We start from the raw sequence: 17283 nt of genomic DNA, 5'->3' as shown, positions 1-17283 counted from the left end.
TGCACCGTGCAGCTCACACCTGATGTGTGCAGGAATACATATCCAGACAAGATTTTCCGATTATTTATGATGTGGGCTCGATTCTGCACAAGCCCGGATACATGTTGAATTATTTTTATGTAACTCAATAGTGTGTGCACATACCCATGGCACTTTCCTGGCGATCTAAGTTGACGTCAAAGAGGTTCATGACACATGCCCAGAGACCCACGTTTGCATGAAAGAGCTTAACTGAAGAGCGGCACATATGCAGTGACCCAATTTGTCATCAAAGAGGTCCACCGAAGAGCAACATAAACCCAGTGCCCCATACGCACTGACCCAAGCTGACACCACGACTGGTTTTGAACCCTTTTCCCTCAGCACAGCTCGCCTGATACTTTGCTCATTAGACGATAGAGTACCTATAGTCGGATACAAGTTTAGAAAAAAGGGGGCGTTTACTTCTCCGAGGTGGAGGCACATGAGCACCTACCAAGGGGTGCACACTCTGCACTAACGTCATCAGCCGGACGGTTGGTGAGCCCGCCGATGGAGAAGATGGCTGCCCGCGCTTTGAACTGGGCAAGGTCGCGTCAGCTGTGTGCTTCAGTCCCTCGTCACAGTGAATTGTCTATCATGCCGGAAATATTACTGCGAGCCTACGATGCCACATTTGTGCCATGTGCATTTATTCTGATCTATGATCTGGCGAAGGAACATTGCAGCGAGCATCGCTGGTGCTGCGCTACACTTTGCCTGAAAACAGGATTCCGCGGCTTCATCCTGGATTCCGCGGATTCCATCCTGCATGTTCGTTCCATGTTGTTTTATTGCGCACCCGAGTGACGTTACGATGAGAAAAGTTTTCCAAAGACTGGTGCCTCCTGTTAGAGGCGGGTGCGTTCGTGCACTGTCGCTGCATTTTTCGTCGGACGGGGTGAAGTGATGGAGCAAAACCATTCTCAGGAGAAATCAGAAAAGTGTACGCGCATTAAACAAACTTACGAGTGCCTCAACAGAAAATATTTGCAGAAGAAGTCTTCAATGCAAAGATTTGTCGCCGTCAACTTAGCCTGAACGATCATTGTCAGCAGTGAGATAGCCGAGCGCCTAGCGACAATGTTCGAGCGTTGTGTAGCACCGTCGATTGATTGCTGTCTACCAGTGCTCACTGCACGTGCAAGCTGTAGAATGCATGCTGTGAAATTGTGAAAGCACAAAACCCAAAAAATATAAATTTTATGCTATTTAAAACATAGAGTATTTATTTAAAACGCTGAATGAAGCATTTTTGTAACTTCCTGCCTCGACCGTATCCTCGCCTCAGGTTTGTAATGGTTGCGATAAATGCATTGTTTTATATAAGTATGTTTTCAATAGCAACTGATTCATTTTAAGCTTGGAAAATGAGTAGTAGATACGCCATGTACATGTAAACAAGCACAAAAGTCATGCAGCGCTGCTTTTTCTACTTTTGTCACTAGCAATGAAGCTAAAGAGCAGACGATGGGCAGCGTTGTAGAAGGCATGTGGTTATTTTTCTGTCGCTATCTGGCATGTGCTGCAGCACATGAGAGCTCTACTAAACCAGTCATCAAAATACAAAAGTCTTTATTTATACCAAAAATTACGCATTTCAGGAGCATGATTTTTCGAGTGGGACTATTTTAGTCGCGGAGGCAATCGGCTGTCGTGCTTCGGTCATCTGGATGGTGTCCCCCCCTTTTCTCTAAAGTTGTATACGACTATAGTGACATAAGTTAGAGGGAAACTGGCTAGAGACATGGTAGGCAGACAGACCAACAGTCACGTAGACCCCTAAAGTCTGTAATGCACCTTAACGATGCTAATCACATTAACAGCTGTATGCAAACGCTTTAAAAGTGCTTGAAGGACCTTTGTAACAGCATAACAGTCAGCGCCTAGGAAAAGAAATGACATATTTCCAGAAAATAGCATATAGCATATAAAATTATTCAAATGTATTAGAAAAGCCAATAAATAATTAAAGGAATGCTAATGTCAGTTATAGAGACTCAGAAGTAGTCACATTACTACTTTATACCATGACCAAACAAGCAATTCATTGAAATCTTGATATGATGAACTTCAGGCAACCACAGAAAATTGTTATTCTGAAAGGTTGCTATAGTGAACGCCCTAAAATTAACCATTTTGCCTTTCAATCCATCAGTTTATCAGTTATCGCCATATGAGCTATCCATAAAAGCATCGCTGCTGGCTCTTAGCCTGCACTGTATCTCTTTTTCATAGATTTCGCCACCGCCGTGCACGACCAAAGCACTCTATAGTAAGAGTGGCATGTGCAAAAGAGACGCTGACGCCAAGAAAAACTGCTGACAACAAGGAAGCTCCGTGTCACATCCAAATAACTATGTTTCCTTTTGTCTGTTTGTTTTTCACATTCCTTGCTGCATACACAACTGTCTCGCAAGAGGCAAACACCTGAACTATTCCAATATGCAAGCACCTGTAAACGACACCATCCAGAAGGGCCGACCCACTGCGTGGCATCCCCGCAAGCATATAGTTACATTTCCCCACGCGCGTAGCTGGTATGGCCATGCAAAAGAAAGAAGAGGCAAGCACAGAAAGAAAGGCAAAAGAAGGAAGAGACACGCCTCCATTGTTGGTGACTCTTGTCTGGCCGGAGACCGCACTCACAAAACCTGATGCGAAGTCACCTCCGCAATAAAAAAAAATTAAGTCCCCTCCCGCATTTTTCTCCCCTGGCGCCATCTCGAGTTTTCCGAACTAATGCACAGCAGCACCTCCTTTCTGCGCCTTGTCGTCTGCCAGCCTAGGAAATCTAAGAACCCCCCGATTGCGAAATATTAATTCATAGTACTGAGGCATCGTTTACATGACACAGAAACTGTATAATGATCGTTATTCTGAAAAGTACGGTATTCTGAAGTTTGTAGTACAGAAATAGTCTTACGCTGAAACTATAAGCCATTAGCTGGGCATTCCTGAAAAGTTTGTTAATTTAGTGTTCGTGGAAATGAGGTTTTACTGTGTATGTATAAATATATCAAAGACAACACCACAAAATTGTATGGCTAGGATTAGTGAGAATGCATGCACTTGTTCTCACATACAGGCTCACATAAAAAAAAAGAAACAAATTACGGTCTACCTTTTTTAACAATAATGCTGCCCAATTTCTCTACGAGTAAAGGCAACAATATTGGTGTACCACTGTGTTCAGTACAAACTGCAACACGCACATTGTCACTGTAGCACTTCGTCATCAAGCTGGTGGAGCTAACGAGCAATGCTCAAGTTAAAAGTGGAGAGTGTTTCGGCAATGTACATGCTCTCTTGCTTTTCATTGTGCATTTTTTTTCTTGTCTCTAAGTCTCTAAGTTATACGAGAGCCATTCGCACAGCACATATACTTTATTCAACTTCCATTACAGGCAAGTGCGTGGGGCTGATGGTTTATCCAACTGGCTTTGCTGCTTTTGCATGCACTGGACATCTCTAAAGACTTCCCAACCCTCCATGTGAGCCGCGTACATGCATCAATATCATAGCAGCATGATTGTGGTAGTGCTTTTCCACTCTACTGTCCACGTATTCCATGCCCTTTCTCTACTGTTGGCATATCACCGAGATTAGGTGCTCGCTCAAAAGCTGCAGGTGAAGGGCTAGAGATTATTATTTTTCTTTGCAGACCTCATATCAAGGTCACACAGACAGACCAGAGTGGGGTAGAGCAGCCAAAGAGGTGCTGTTGCATTTCCTGTTATGCGAATGATCCAGTAATTGACAATTAGCGAGATATGCAGTAGAAACTTGTACATACCTTTTCATAAACAATGCAAAAGAACTTACTAACTGGGAAACTGTATGATCTGAAGTCACTAAAAGGTATGGCAGACTCAACTGTAGTTGAAAGCTATGCAATGCAAAGTACTGCATGAATCACTGCAGCATGAGACACCGACGCAGGCAGATCTGGCGGAATCCAAGTTGCCCAAAACATACATTATTTTTTCGACAAGCTCTCATTCGCACTCCTTGAATACACCCTGAATCAGCTGCTTCTTTGCGTGGAGCTTTTTGGCAGGAAGTTCTGATGAGCTCATTTGCCAAGAATTGTTGAGGCACGAGACATGGACATGCATCGGCATAGACATCGACATGAGTTGTCAACATAGAGGCCGAACAGAAATGTGTTTTATGGAAGGATGCTATAGTTGCCAGGTCATAACTGCAGATGGATATCAAACAAAAACGAACATGATAAGAGCAAGGACACCCAGATGCATTGTAACTATTCAGCACACTTACACAACACGCATCTGCAAAAGCAGGTCAACTTTTTGCTTTGCCTCATTTGAAATCACACAAAAAGCATGCTGACGTAGCCATGACTAAGACTAGTGATCCATGCTAGCTCCTGCAATTATATGCACCAACGGTTTGCAGACTCTGTGCAATATGTTAGCTTGCATGAACATGGGGGCAAATGCACAATCTCTACAAAACTTGTCTGCCAAAACCACGATTTGATTATGAGGCATGCCGTAGTGGGGGACTCTGGAATTATTTGGACCACCAGGGGTTCCTTAACATGCACCTATATCTCAGCACATGGGTGTTTTCGCACTTCACCCCCGCAGAAATATGGCCGCCGGGGCACAATCTGCAATGCAGCGCTTCCCGGGCATAACAGTCGTACGATATTCCATAGTGGCAAAAACAATATGTCACTGGAAAGCATTGATGGAAAACCATTTCCATCACTAAGGTGTTAGCAGCCTTAAAATACTCTTTTCCTAAGCACTTCAGCGGGCTAATACATGCGCAGTTAGCACTCATATTGTAATAGAATCGGTATAGTGATGGCAGACAGACACAGTATCATAAACTGATACAGCATGTAAAAACTTTGTACTATGAACATCATGAAAACTAGTTGACTAATAGCTGCATGTAATGAGAGTTTGCCTATAGAATTTACCTAAACTACGCCCTTCTGTCTTCAAGCTATCATGCAGATCATTGTTATTCACTTTCTACAAATTAATATGTCCTTCCTGATTTTCTCAACTGCAATGATTTGTATCATTAAGCTCTGAATAAAGGGAAAATCAGACATCCACCTGTTCGTAGCTATTGCTACAAAGGAAACCCATACGGGTTACTCGAAAGAAAAGCCTCATAGTTGAAGAAAAATTCGTCCTGGTCCGGGACTCTAACCCGGGACCACCGCCTTTCTGGGGCAGCCGCTCTACCATCTGAGCTAACCAGGCGGCTAGCTCAGATGGTTAGCTCAGATGGTAGAGCGGCTGCCCCGGAAAGGGGGTGGTCCCGGGTTCGAGTCCCGGACCAGGACGAATTTTTCTTCAACTCTGAGGCTTTTCTTTCGAGTAACCCATATGGGTTTCCTTCGTAGCAATAGCTACGAACGGGTGGATGTCTGATTTTCCCTTTATTCATTACTTCTCTCCACCTTGCGGGTTTCCGCAGAACTACTACATTTAGCTCTAATAAGTACCATTCAACAGTTTTCAAGACATCAGAAAAATAATTAGAAAGAATGGCATTGAACATGAGAAATTATTTGTCCATCATGAATGCTGCTATGCAAACTTCACTTAGATCTTGTGATTGACGTATGACATAGTGTTACAATAAATATTGGCTAAATATAAAATGGCAAGAATAACTGTCTGCGATAATAAAACAACTTGCTGTTCTGAAGTGAAGGTGCCACAATAGAAGCAAAGAACGTGATGAAACCTTTAAGTGAATTAAAAATGCTTATTAGGCTTAAATTAAATTATGGCGTTCAACATCGTGAAACTACCAAAGTAGTTTATGAAGAAAGCTATAGTGAAAGGCTTTGGATTGACTTTGACCACCTGGAGCTCTTCAACGTGCATCTAAACTGTACAAGCAATCTTGCATTTTGACCCCAATGAACAAGAAGTGCTTTCTTAACAATGCCATGGAAAACATAACGAAAACAAGGCTCATATGGTTGCTGAATGATCTCATTAGCACTACATGTCACTCTAGAAATTTCAATATGAGACTCAGCAGTACAAATCACAAATGACAAATTATGCTGGCACAGAAGCCATGAGGTAGTGTTCAAAAATACTTACTGCTCCTGAACCATTCAGTGATAGAAGCTATTGTGTCCTGAGAACTAGCCGTCTCAGAATAGTCAGTCTCGGAAGGCTCAGACTTAACGAGGTGAGCATGGTTTGCAAGCTGAGTCTCAGGTCCTGGCTCCACATTTACTGCAAAAATTTTAGAAGTACGCTGGTTTACCTACAGTAGTCACAATACTGAGATCCTACAGACCCTGAACATTTACGTCAGCTAATGGGGTGGTAGAAACAGTGCATAAACTAAAACTGCATAGAAAAAAATATTTTTAACAATTAGACCCATTAAAAACTGATCTTTTAGTCAACGGTAAAACAGATGCCAACCAAAAACATTAAAAGAATAGGAAACCAAGATGTTTCTGCTCGTATATGGGGGCCTTGTTCACATCAGATAGCTCAGCTGGTTGGTTGCATTGGTTGGCATCAGTTTTACCCTTGACTATGAGCAATCCCAACCAGACGAGTTTTCGTCAAACACTTGATTTCACTATATTTTCTTGTTTTTGTTTTCATTCTTATGAAAACAAAAGACATGGTGTTCAATTAAGGTTTGCCACATTCTCTGGAGCTTTTCATGCATGCGTTGTCTGCACTAGTGGCTCAACCATGTACCAAATTTATTCAAATAAAAAGCAAGGCTTTTTTTCTCAGAATCCTTAGCCTCAAGGTCATCATCATCAGCATGGTTACGCCCACTGCAGGGAAAAGGCCTCTCCCATACTTCTCCAACTACCCCGGTCATCTACTAATTCTGGCCATGTTGTTCCTGCAAACTTCTTAATCTCATCCGCACAACTAACTTTCTGCCGCCCCCTGCTACGCTACCCTTCCCTTGGAATACAGCCCGTAACCCCTAATGACCATCGGTTATCTTCCCTCCTCATTACATGTCCTGCCCATGCCCATTTCTTTTTCTTGATTTCAACTAAGATGGCATTAACTCGCGTTTGTTCCCTCACCCAATCTGTTCTCTTCTTATCCCTTAACGTTACACCCACCATTCTTCTTTCCATAGCTCGTTGTGTCGTCCTCAATTTAAGTAGAATCCTTTTCGTAAGCCTCCAGGTTTGTGCCCGTACGCGAGTACTGGTAAGACAGCTGTTATACACTTCTCTTTTGAGGGATAATGGCAACGTGCTGTTCATGATATCAGAACGCCTGCCAAATGCACCCCAGCCCATTCTTCTTCTGATTATTTCAATCTCACGATTCGGATCCGCGGTCACTGCCTGCCCTAAGAAGATATATTCCCTTAACACTTCCAGCGCCTCGCTACCTATTGTAAACTGCTCTTCTCTTCCGAGACTGTTAAACATTACTTTAATTTTCTGCAGATTAATTTTTAGACCCACCCTTCCGCATTGCCTCTCCAGGTTAGTGAGCATGCATTGCATTTGGTCCCCTGAGTTACTAAGCAAGGCAATATCATCACCGAATCTCAAGTTCCTAAAAGCATTCTCCATTAACTCTTATCCCCAATTCTTCCCAATCCAGGTCTCTGAATACCTCCTGTAAACACGCTGTGAATAGCATTGGAGAGATCATATCTCCCTGTCTGATACCTTTCTTTATTGGGATTTTGTTGCTTTCTTTATGGAAGACTACGGTGGCTGTGGAGCCGCCGCAGTCTTATTTTTACTTACAGCTCACCTACATCCTGATTCTGTAATGCCTCCATGAGTGCTGTGGTTTCGACTGAATTAAACACTTTTTCGTAATCAATGAAAGCTATATATAGAGGTTGGTTATATTCCGTGCATTTCTCTATCACCTGATTGATAGTGGGAATACGGTCTATTGTTGGGTAGCCTTTACGGAATCCTGCCTGGTCTTTTGGTTGACAGAAGTCTAAGGTGTTCCTGATTCCATTTGCGATGACCTTAGTAAATACATTATAGGCAACGGACAGTAAGCCAATCGGTCTATAACTTATGAAGTCTTTGGCGTACCCATTCTTATGGATTAGGATTATGTTAGCGTTCTTCCAATATTCCGGTACGCTCGAAGTCATGAGGCATTGCGTATACAGGGTGGCCAGTTTTTCCAGAACAGTCTGCCCACCATCCTTTAACAAATCTGCTGTTACCTGATCCTCCCCAGCTGCCTTCCCCCTTGGCATAGCTCCCAAGGCTTTCTTTTCTTCTTGCGGCGTTACCTGTGGGATTTCGAATTCCTCTAGACTAACCTCTCTTCTATTATCATCGTGTGTGCCACTGGTACTGCATAAATCTCTATAGAACCCCTGAGCCACTTGAACTATCTCATTCATATTAGTAATGATATTGCCGGCTTTGTCTCTTAACACATACATCTGATTCTTGCCTATTCCTAGTTACTTCTTCACTGCTTTTAGGCTTCCTCCGTTCCTGAGAGCATGTTCAATTCTATCCATATTATACTTCCTTATGTCAGCTGTCTTACACTTGTTGATTAACTTCGAAAGTTCTGCCAGTTCTATTCTAGCTGTAGGGTTAGAGGCTTTCATACATTGGCGTTTCTTGATCAGGTCTTTCTTCTCCTGCGATAGCTTACTGGTATCCTGTCTAGCGGAGTTACCACCGACTTCTATTGCACACTCCTTAATGATGCCCACATGATTGTCGTTCACTGCTTCAACACTAAGGTCCTCTTCCTGAGTTAAAGCCGAATACCTGTTCTGTAGCTTGATCTGGAATTCCTCTATTTTCCCTCTTACCGCTAACTCATTAATCCCTGAGCACGGAAGAAACACACTGAGTTTCTTCCGTGCCCTCCTCAAGTCTAGGCTAATTCGAGTTCTTACCATCCCATGGTCACTGCAGCGCACCTTGCAGAGCACGTCCACATCTTGTATGATGCCAGGGTTAGCACAGAGTATGAAGTCTATTGCATTTCTAGTCTCGCCGTTCGGGCTCCTTCACGTCCACTTTCGGCTATTAAATTATGGGGTTCAACATCGTGAAACTACCAAAGTAGTTTACGAAGAAAGCTATAGTGAAAGGCTTTGGATTGATTTTGACCACCTGGAGCTCTTCAACGTGCATCTAAACTGTACAAGTAATCTTGCATTTTGACCCCAATGAACAAGAAGTGCTTTCTTAACAATGCCATGGCAAACATTACGAAAACAAGGCTCATACGGTTGCTGAATGATCTCACTAGCACCACATGTCAGTCCAGAAATTTCAATATGAGACTCAGCAGTACAAATCACAAATGACAAATTATGCTGGCACAGAAGCCATGAGGTAGTGTTCAAAAATACTTACCGTTCCTGAACCATTCAGTGTTAGCAGCTACTGTGTCCTGAGAACTAGCCGTCTCAGAATAGTCAGTCTCGGAAGGCTCAGACTTAACGAGCTGAGCATGGTTTGCAAGCTGAGTCTCAGGTCCTGGCTCCACTTTTACTGCAAAAATTTTAGAAGTACGCTAGTTTACCTACAGTAGTCACAATACTGAGATCGTACAGACCCGGAACATTTACGTCAGCTAATGAAGTGGTAGAAACAGTGCATAAACTAAAACTGAATAGAAAAAAAAATTTTAACAATTAGACCCATTAAAAACTGATCTTTTAGTCAATGGTAAAACAGATGCCAACCAAAAACATTAAAGGAATAGGAAACCAAGATGTTTCTGCTCCTACATGGGGGCCTTGTTCACATCAGTTAGCTCAGCTGGTTGGTTGCATTGGTTGGCATGTTTTACCCTTGACTATGAGCAATCTCATCCAGACGAGTTTTCGTCGAACACTTGATTTCACTATAATTTTACTATAATTTCTTGTTTTTGTTTTCATTCTTATGAAAACAAAAAACATGGTGTTCAATTAAGGTTTGCCACATTCTCTGGAGCTTTTCATGCATGCATTGTCTGCACTAGTGGCTAAACCATGTACCAAATTTATTCAAATAAAAAGCAAGGCTTTTTTTCTCAGAATCCTTAGCCTCAAGGTCATCATCATCAGCCTGGTTACGCCCACTGCGGGGAAAAGGCCTCTCCCATACTTCTCCCACTACCCCGGTCATCTACTAATTCTGGCCATGTTGTTCCTGCAAACTTCTTAATCTCATCTGCCCACCTAACTTTCTGCTGCCCCCTGCTATGCTACCCTTCCCTTGGAATACAGCCTGTAACCCTTAATGACCATCTTCCCTCCTCATTACATGTCTTGCCCATGCCCATTTTTTTTCTTGATTTCAACTAAGATGGCATTAACTCGCGTTTGTTCCCTCACCCAATCTGTTCTCTTCTTATCCCTTAACGTTACACCCACCATTCTTCTTTCCATAGCTCGTTGTGTCGTCCTCAATTTAAGTAGAATCCTTTTCGTAAGCCTCCAGGTTTGTGCCCGTACGCGAGTACTGGTAAGACAGCTGTTATACACTTCTCTTTTGAGGGATAATGGCAACGTGCTGTTCATGATATCAGAACGCCTGCCAAATGCACCCCAGCCCATTCTTCTTCTGATTATTTCAATCTCACGATTCGGATCCGCGGTCACTGCCTGCCCTAAGAAGATATATTCCCTTACCACTTCCAGCGCCTCGCTACCTATTGTAAACTGCTCTTCTCTTCCGAGACTGTTAAACATTACTTTAATTTTCTGCAGATTAATTTTTAGACCCACCCTTCCGCATTGCCTCTCCAGGTTAGTGAGCATGCATTGCATTTGGTCCCCTGAGTTACTAAGCAAGGCAATATCATCACCGAATCTCAAGTTCCTAAAAGCATTCCCCATTAACTCTTATCCCCAATTCTTCCCAATCCAGGTCTCTGAATACCTCCTGTAAACACGCTGTGAATAGCATTGGAGAGATCATATCTCCCTGCCTGATACCTTTCTTCATAGGGATTTTGTTGCTTTCTTTATGGAAGACTACGGTGGCTGTGGAGCCGCCGCAGTCTTATTTTTACTTACAGCTCGTCTACATCCTGATTCTGTAATGCCTCCACGAGTGCTGTGGTTTCGACTGAATTAAACACTTCTTCGTAATCAATGAAAGCTATATATAGAGGTTGGTTATATTCCGCGCATTTCTCTATCACCTGATTGATAGTGGGAATACCGTCTATTGTTGGGTAGCCTTTACGGAATCCTGCCTGGTCTTTTGGTTGACAGAAGTCTAAGGTGTTCCTGATTCCATTTGCGATGAGCTTAGTAAATACCTTATAGGCAACAGACAGTAAGCCAATCGGTCTATAACTTATGAAGTCTTTGGTGTCCCCTTTCTTATGGATTAGGATTATGTTAGCGTTCTTCCAATATTCCGGTACGCTTGAAGTCATGAGGCATTGCGTATACAGGGTGGCCAGTTTTTCCAGAACAGTCTGCCCACCATCCTTTAACAAATCTGCTGTTACCTGATCCTCCCCAGCTGCCTTCCCTCTTGGCATAGCTCCCAAGGCTTTCTTTTCTTCTTGCGGCGTTACCTGTGGGATTTCGAATTCCTCTAGACTAATCTCTCTTCTATTATCATCGTGTGTGCCACTGGTACTGCATAAATCTCTATAGAACCCCTGAGCCACTTGAACTATCTCATCCATATTAGTAATGATATTGCCGGCTTTGTCTCTTAGCACATACATCTGATTCTTGCCTATTCCTAGTTACTTCTTCACTGCTTTTAGGCTTCCTCTGTTCCTGAGAGCATGTTCAATTCTATCCATATTATACTTCCTTATGTCAGCTGTCTTACGCTTGTTGATTAACTTCGAAAGTTCTGCCAGTTCTATTCTAGCTGTAGGGTTAGAGGCTTTCATACATTGGCGTTTCTTGATCAGGTCTTTGTTCTCCTGCGATAGCTTACTGGTATCCTGTCTAGCGGAGTTACCACCGACTTCTATTGCACACTCCTTAATGATGCCCACATGATTGTCATTCATTGCTTCAACACTAAGGTCCTCTTCCTGAGTTAAAGCCGAACACCTGTTCTGTAGCTTGATCTGGAATTCCTCTATTTGCCCTCTTACTGCTAACTCATTGATCATTGAGCACGGAAGAAAATCACTGAGTTTCTTTCGTGCCCTCCTCAGGTCTAGGCTAATTCGAGTTCTTACCATCCTATGGTCACCGCAGCGCACCTTGCTGAGCACGTCCACATCTTGTATGATGCCAGGGTTAGCACAGAGTATGAAGTCTATTTCATTTCTAGTCTCGCTGTTCAGGCTCCTCCACGTCCACTTTCGGCTATCCCGCTTATGGAAGAAGGTATTCATTATCCGCATATTATTCTGTTCCGCAAACTCTATAATAACTCTCCCCTGCTATTCCTAGTGCCTATGCCATATTCCCCCACTGCCGCCTTGTCTCCATCCTGCTTCTTGCCTACTTTGGCATTAAAGTCGCTTATTAGTATAGTGTATTTTGTTTTCACTCTACCCATCACCGATTCCACGTCTTCGTAGAAGCTTTCGACTTCCTGGTCGTCATGACTGGATGTCGGGGCGTAGACCTGTACAATCTTCATTTTGTACCTCTTATTAAGTTTCACAACAAGACCTGCCACCCTCTCGTTAATGCTATAGAATTCCTGTATGTTACCAGCTATATCCTTATTAATCAGGAATTCGACTCCTAGTTCTCGTCTCGCTGCTAAGCCCTGGTAGCCCAGGATGTGCCCGCTTTTTAGCACTGTATATGCTTCTTTTTTTCTTCTAACTTCACTGAGCCCTGTTGTTTCCCATTTACTGCTCTCTAATTCTGCCAACAGCACTGCTAGACCCGCCTCACTAGATAACGTTCTAGCATTAAACTTTGTAACGTTCAGATTCCAATGGCGGCCTGTCCGGATCCAGGGATTCTTAGCACCCTCTGCTGCGTCACAGGTCTGACCACCGCCGTGGTCAGTTGTTTCGCAGCTGCTGGAGACTGAGGGACTTTGATTGTTGTATTCATATAGGAGGTTATGGGCAAGTACTGCACCAGGGTGGCCAGTCCTGCTCTGGTGAGGTGTGCATTACTGGTTCTGGTCACCGGGATCAGGCCACACTCCATGCCTGTGTATGCAATTTAATCAACATGCGGATTTGTTTTTAATCCAGTGGAAAATTGCTCGGCACCGGGATTGAAACCACGGTCATCTTGCACGTGAGGCGGATACTCTACCTCTATGCCACCGCTGCATTGCTGGCCTCAAGGTCAACCGCCGCCTTATATGGGAGGCTAACAGATCCACTTACTATTTCAATATAATGGCAGCAGTGCCAGGTTTCCAGCTGTCAAGACTTTATATGGTAGCACAACCTTTTGCAACTTGTAGTAAGCTTTGGCAAATGAGGCAGTGCAATACTTTTGTGCATATAACCTGCACCGAGAATTGAAAAACTTAGGAGTTAACTTAAAAAATTTAAGGCATGTCGCAGGTTATATGTGAATATCATCTTGAGGTGCGACTTCACGGCAGTGCAAATTTTGCCTTATGTGTGCTTTACGGCAGCGCGCACCACGCCTACATAAGAGCACACTTCAAGGTGAACTTCGAGCTATCATGAAGTCACGCCTCGAGGTGAAATTCACATACTATAAAATGCAAAAATTTTTCATAAGAGCTCCAAATTATTCTATATTTCAAACAATCATGACCGAACATAAATAATCTGTTGACTATTCTTATCAGCTTAATTAGTGTGCATACTGAAGTTCTTTTTCTCAGGTTCCCCAAATGCACCTTCACATTATAATCGTGACCACCTTATACAGTCAAACTTACTGATAACTATGTTCAAGTGCTAAGAAAATCACATTATATCTGATAATTGTTATAACTGGGTTGGATGAAAGAACAGAAAAGACAAACATTCGAAGAATTTATTTAGACAGAAAAAAGTACAGTCGAACCCACTTGTAGCATTAACAGTGTTAACATTACTTGGATGTAACAATTAGCAGATGTGGCACGGTGAATTTTAATGTGTTCTATGGTAAAACTACTTAGTACAATGTACTCAAGCTGCATTATTAACTATAACAAATCCGTGTATAGTGGGTGTCGGGTCCAAACAAAAGGAAGACGAAATCAAGGAAAAGAAAAATATAAGCGCCACTGAACCATGTGTGTGCTACTCCTACCGCATGACACGCCTTCATTGTATTGCCATACGCATCGCTGGCTTCCAGTGCCCCATCTCCCGTCTTTCTATCACCCCTCCAATACACTAGTTGAATGTGCTGATGATGTTGAAGGGGTGTAGGGGAGACAGGAAAGAAGCACGTGATGTGAGGTGATGTGTAGGGCAATATTACAAAGGCACGACATGCGGGGTGCATGGGATAGAAGTGGGGTTGGCAAAGATGTGCAGGTGGGCGTGGCAGCTGGAGCATTTTTTTTTTCCAATTGTTACTTTTTCAGCACATGCACCCAGCCGCCAGATTTAACTGTCATAACTGATAAATGGATATGGGATCACTGAACTAAGTGGTCTATTCAGCCATATAGCACATGCAGGCCACAGTCCAATAAGTTCACAGGCAATAACACCATCGTGGCGCGCTGTATGCTCTATATGCGAGTGAAGACATGCGGGAGGAGCCAATGATAGCGGCTCGATCTCACACGTGCAAGGGCGGAAAGCGGGAAGGAAGTACGCAACGGAAGGTGGCGTGCTAGGTTCTGGGGGGAGGGGAGGCAGGGGGAGCGGCTTTACACTGTATATTCTGTGGCAGCACGCACCCTATCTAGAAAGCAATTTGTATTGACGGCAGAGTGTAGGCACTTCGCTCGCTCGCTCGTGCGTGCTGCGTTCTTGCCACTCAGTTTACATCGAAGTGGTAGAGAGCATCAAGGTCACCTTGCTCACTGCTGCTGCCACGCTTCCTCGCACCACCGTTTTGACAGCAAGTGTCCGCGCTTATTGAGTGTGATGTGTTCACGTTTGCCTGTGCGCACTGAATCCATACTTGTTATTTACTTATTAAGCGAATGTTTGCAAGTTTACACGGCGGATAAAACTACTATTTTTACTTTGTATGGCTGTCTATTATTTTGCTATCGCAATCAATGCTAAGCCTTTCGGGAAAAATGCGACTTTTTCATTTTTTCATTTCTATATTTACATTTTCTCTTTTTTCAGTTCTTACACATATTTTTGTACTTTTTACATGAATAATATAAAAGCATTTACATTGAAAAGAATAAACCAGCTGAAAATCAGCACAGTGCTTGTCCCTTCTTTTCTGTGGTGTCTAAGTTATATAATTGCAAAGCTAGTCTAATTGCGTAGCAAGGGATTCGAATCTGGCTGTTTTCGTGCCATGAAATCACTGTAGCACTCTCATTGTAACGTGATCATTGATATTATATAGGGTGAAAAAAAAGCTGGGGCCTCAAAAGCCACCGAAAAGAGCAAGAGATGTTGCTTGCATGCAAGATCACTTGCTGCATGCAGCAGAATAATAATTGGCTCGCAAGTGTACTTCACCATTGCCTACAGATCGAGAATGTTTCCTTAGAGTGTTCAATAATTGTGTGCTTCAGAATCTATAAAGAAACATTAACTAGGCACATCAATTTAGAGTTATGCTACAAAGTAGTTATGCAACAGCAAAGCAGCCAAGAACTCCATGAGAGGAGATATAAAAAGCCAGAAAGGCTACAAAAATATAAGGCAGCTGCTGACTCCATCCACAAATTCCGGTACTAGTTTGTCCCAATTTTACAAATTTTTACAGCACCTTCTCTGGTTTACAGCACCATCTCTGGCAGGGTGTCTATCATGTTGACATTTTCAAATTCCTCGAGTTTTTCAGGTTCCCCCTGAGTAAACCCGGACTTTGCTTTAGGTCAAGATGAGCTGACACCACATCGACCGATGTTGTCACTCTTTAGTAAGTAAAGTAAGTTAAGAAATAAAAGATGACTTAATCTAGTTTTAATAGTACGTAGCGTTTATTTTATTCAAGAAAGAAAAAGGAAGGGAGAGGTTAGTAAAAAGCACAGCGAATAAAATAAGTTCAAAACCAATGGTAGAGCCCATTGCAAATCAAGTCGGACATTTTCAAATATGGATAAAAAGAGATGCATAGAGAAGAAAATATTTTCAAATATGAGCGTTCAATGAAGGTATAGCAAGCTCACTGGTATTATGAGGCCCGAACTTTGTGAAAAGTGAGATTCTTTCTCAGCAGCAGTAAAGTCAACCTCAACTGTCCTGACGTACTCTCAGCCCCCGCACAACCCCTGCGTTGCGTCACTGATTGAAAGAGGTGTTTTTGCTTTCGATGAGGGACACCTGCATCTTGGCATCAGTCAACACTGTTTTTTGAGCTTAAGCTTCTTCAGAGAAGTGGCGCCATGCCTCCTTTCCAATTCATTCCTCAATGTGTAGGTCCTTTCTGTTCTTGTCGTCCTTCTGTTGCGCGTTCGCCCCATGAACCATTTGAAGCATCTTCTTGGTCAGTTGTACAATCAACGTCCAATTTTCCGGACTCCCTAGGGGCCGCGAGAATGTTTGAAAATCGGGCAGTTCGCAAAATCAGTGCCCTTCTACTCAGTGAAGAAGGATGACGAGCGAAGCTGTATATGTGGGCCTTGGTGAACTGCACCTCCGCCGCAGGTCGGCCCGTTGCTGCACTATCTTCGGGATTGGCGCGCTGAAATGCCATATGGCTGAGCTGAAATGCTGTTACCCACAGGTGACCCACAATGCACTCAATGAAAATGTTTGTTCTGTGTGTGGCATGACCCATCGGTGACCCACACACTAAAAGCTCTTGTACGCTGGGCTATCACTTATGATTCTAAACTGCTGCTATTACAACTATCTTTTTGTATTAATTGGGGGGGGAGTGGCATTGTTGAAACAAAGGGGGCACAGTGTCATCAGTATCTGAAGGTGTGTTGAGCTGTGAATTTTGCTCTCAAAATACTTGGTGGTTTAGTATATGCTGTTTTTGTGTTGCGATAAGGCATACTAAAGCATCTGGGTTTTATGGCGCTTACGGATGCAAAAGGAAGCCAATTATAAAATTTCGAGAGGAAGTGGCTCAACCAGTATTCAGCACTCGTAGAAAAAAGTGTACCCACACGTGTAGGATTTTTGGGCAAGTTGGTTCGTTGCATTAATTGAGGTCATAGTGCTGGATTCACAAGGACAGCGCACATTCTGTCGTCTTTTTTGTCTATATGAATCCAGTGCTATGACCTCAATTAATGTACCTACACACAGGAGA

General features: G+C 43.1%; 1 protein-coding gene and 1 non-coding gene across 3 annotated transcripts in view; both read right to left on the bottom strand.

The window, feature by feature from the left end:
• Window positions 1-17283, bottom strand: part of LOC135904978 (zinc finger protein 37-like) — a 37413-nt gene that overhangs the window by 12807 nt on the left and 7323 nt on the right. For both annotated transcript variants that reach the window (XM_065435973.2, XM_070541225.1), the window contains exons 3-4: window positions 9383-9520; window positions 6126-6263 (exon numbers count right to left, since the gene is read on the bottom strand). In XM_065435973.2, the coding sequence (XP_065292045.1) occupies window positions 6126-6263; window positions 9383-9520 (276 nt within the window). The remainder of the gene's footprint in view (window positions 1-6125; window positions 6264-9382; window positions 9521-17283) is intronic.
• TRNAS-AGA (transfer RNA serine (anticodon AGA)) lies at window positions 5193-5267 on the bottom strand. Its single transcript has one exon. It is a non-coding gene; the product is annotated as a tRNA-Ser (tRNA).

This window comes from Dermacentor albipictus, chromosome 6, assembly GCF_038994185.2.
Source record: "Dermacentor albipictus isolate Rhodes 1998 colony chromosome 6, USDA_Dalb.pri_finalv2, whole genome shotgun sequence".
Lineage (NCBI taxonomy): Eukaryota > Metazoa > Arthropoda > Arachnida > Ixodida > Ixodidae > Dermacentor > Dermacentor albipictus.
This window is presented reverse-complemented; position numbering and strand designations above follow the sequence as displayed.